This window comes from Nilaparvata lugens, chromosome 1 (genome assembly GCF_014356525.2).
Source record: "Nilaparvata lugens isolate BPH chromosome 1, ASM1435652v1, whole genome shotgun sequence".
Lineage (NCBI taxonomy): Eukaryota > Metazoa > Arthropoda > Insecta > Hemiptera > Delphacidae > Nilaparvata > Nilaparvata lugens.
This window is the reverse complement of record NC_052504.1, coordinates 88876654-88879876: the sequence shown is the minus strand read 5'-3', so window position 1 is coordinate 88879876 and position 3223 is coordinate 88876654. Positions and strand designations below refer to the sequence as shown.

At 30.7% G+C, this 3223-nt stretch overlaps 1 protein-coding gene across 1 annotated transcript in view; it reads left to right on the top strand.

Moving 5' to 3' along the window:
• The first annotated feature begins 1798 nt into the window (after positions 1–1798).
• LOC111051038 (mitoferrin-1) overlaps positions 1799–3223 on the top strand; it is a 28910-nt gene continuing 27485 nt past the window's right edge. Inside the window, exon 1 of the mRNA XM_022337461.2 lies at positions 1799–2126. Coding sequence (XP_022193153.2) covers positions 2010–2126 — 117 coding nt within the window. The 5' untranslated portion in view covers positions 1799–2009. The remainder of the gene's footprint in view (positions 2127–3223) is intronic.

Below are 3223 nucleotides of genomic sequence, written 5' to 3'. Positions count from 1 at the left end.
CTTGTAGTACCCTTTATTATTAAAAACTTTAAAATATTCCAACGACTAGTTTCGACCCTAACTTAGGTCATTTTCAACTACAAGGTTTTTATATTGTTTTTATTAATTTGTACAAAAGTAGCTCATGTAAGTGAAGTGTTTTTATTGAAAGAAAATATATAAAAACTGAATACATTATTAGTATTTTGTATTTCATGAATAAAATAATTATAATTGTTGTGAAATAAACAAATTTATGTATCTACTTGATTTAATGAATTCATCAATAAATCCAAATTCATAGTATGTAGGTCCTTATATTTCTACCGCTGTTATACAGAGTGGCGCAGGGAAACAGAAAATTTTGAAATATTACATTTCCACGATTAAAGTCATGAAACTAGTAGATTACTAATAAAATGTCATTTTTCTTTATAAGAGACATTCATAAAAATGTAGTGATGAACAGATTTTGGATACGTAAACTGTTTCGAGATTTTGAGCCACCTGAGCCCTAATTGACAATAATTCCTTATGGGAGTGAGAGTGACTTGAAGTCATCTGACGAAGAAGACAGCTCTTAGGCAGGTGCCAATCAAGCAATTTATAGTAAATCAAAGATTAGGAGTGAAGTTAAAGCTACTGATAATGAAGACATCTTTTCAACTAGAGCCTCGACCTGGTCCTTCCAATCAAGCTCGACCTGAAACAAATAGGAGGCCTTGCATCCAGAGGAGAATTGGGTTGATTGGGAAGTAAAACAATTCACAGCAGCGAAAAGCAATAATTCACAGCACAGTACCAAATATTCAATTCACTGGGACAAACCACTTCCTGAGCTAGCTCCTGGAACTACAAATTCCTAATCAATTTTACAATCATTTTTTATTTTATTATGAACTACTGTCAGCAAATGGGGGTAATAAACCCTTAAACTTTGCTACCATGTCAGATGAATCACGATGTATTACAATTCCTTTGTTGGAAGGAATAATAAATTATTGCTTCTGGCAAGCAGTTTTTCCAGTCAAGTCTGACCAAGCTCCTAGGCCTAAATTTTATTTGCCTCCGTACCAAACCAATTCATGAGGCAATGACTTCAAAGTAATAGCATTGATAATTCACTCTACATAAATTATATTCTGATATGAGACATAATTATTATCAATATTGCATATTAAACAAAAATATTTTCAGATTTTATTACCAAGCCAATGCTTTACTTGTCTCATTTGACCGCTCGCCTGTGAAATGTAAATTACATTGTATCCAATTCAATAGCATTATGCCTAATCACCAATGATTCTTTTGTGACGTGAATTCAATGTAATATATTATCAAACCAGAATGAATAATCAGGATGGGAAAGTTTTCTATTATCATTATATTAGGTGACCTTTCTCACATTAGTGAGGGTACTGCAATTCTGTGATAGTAGATAGTAGGCCTACCATAAAAATGAATCATATCAGTTCAAATCAAATTGGGCGGTCTGCATTTTACCGCTACAGGCTGTGCAACACAATCTATCGAAAAGAAAAAAAAACTTCAGTCGAAAGAAATTATTTTTCTCATCAACAATTCAGATCATTCACTATTTTATTATAAATTTGGATATTTTGATCATGAGAATAGTCATTTTATTATCAGAATTATCATCTTTCATTTGAAATTTGAGTTTGTGGTTTCTACTTTCAATTTCGATTTGGACTGATATGAGAGTTCTAAAGAAATAGATAAGAAAGTGATTAGATAATAATGATCTCAATTCAAATAAAAGGAACTAATCATTATTGGTTTTCAAGTTTCTTATTCGTTTTGATTTTATATTATTCATAACCACGACCCCGCGAGGAGCATGTTGCAGAATCGTAGGTCAGTTTGTCAGTTGTTCTACATTCTTGGAACTTGGTTGTAATAACCTTGTTCAGGTAGTTGATACGGTCGGTGAAGGTGGTTCGAATTCGAATCGTAGTCGAATAATAATTATTTATTAATAGTGAGGTGTTTTATAAAAATAATAGACTATTATGAACTTTGAAGACTATGAAACGCTTCCCACGAACAATGTTTCTACGCACATGATGGCTGGTGCCTTTGCAGGAGTGATGGAACATTGCGTAATGTACCCTTTAGATTCTGTCAAGGTGCGTAAATAATAATTAATAAATGCAAATACTACTCCTGAGAAATCAATTATGTCCTTTATAAGTTATAAGGTTGACTGTCATCGTTATTATGATGATGTGAGTGTCGCAAGAACAAGTATTTTGGCAATGACATATGCTATACTTTATTTGCTCTCACCATATCAAGTCCAATATTTAGGCTATTAAATACATATTATAGTTTCTAAACATACAAATTTTTCTTTAAAATTATATATTTATTTGATGACTTGCTATAATGAGTGATTCTAATTAAGCAGAACAAAATTCGTGTTGCAGGAATGCATGACATGGAATTCTAACCTCTATCTTTCACTTGTCAAGCTCCGGCAATGTATGCTACGTTCCTAATCTTTGTTCAAACTTTAAAGAGGTTGAATAAATCTTTTATAGACAACAACTTATAATTTTTATTATATTTCTAGTTGTCAGAAAACTTTACAACATTTATTATTTATGTAGCTCAATGATTAGGTACTCTTTCATGTTTAATAAGTAGCCCCATCGCCTCATCATCAAAAAATTTAGTTAAAAGAAGTTGATTCTTTTTGAACTGCCAATTATTAGTTCATTATTTTTGTGAAACGAGTTGATACAATCTAAACTGAGTTTTTTTTAAATAGTTATTAGCCTGATTTAATTTACCGGTAGGCTCTATTATCAAATTCTATTTTTAAATGTACATTAGAGGTAGGGTAAGACTGCATTAGGTTTAAAGGTAAAATATAGGCCTATATATTGAGTTTTTCCAGTAAAAAAATCCATAAATACAAAAACTGTAAGAATATTAACACATTAAGTCACAAAGTAATATAAATTATGATTCAAGTTCAGACTCTAATGAATGTTTTAATATCCTTGATCAATTAGTGTTTTTTGTTATCTTATTCTATTCATGACATGACGCCATTGATCCTATTATTATACATGTCTCGATTATCATTCTGTGTCAAATTATGTTTTCCAACATAATATGATGTAAATAATTATTATTTACATTTTAATATTGTCCTTATTTTTATTAGACTTCAACAACTGTAGGCTACCATTATTTATATTTGAAACTATAGGTGAAT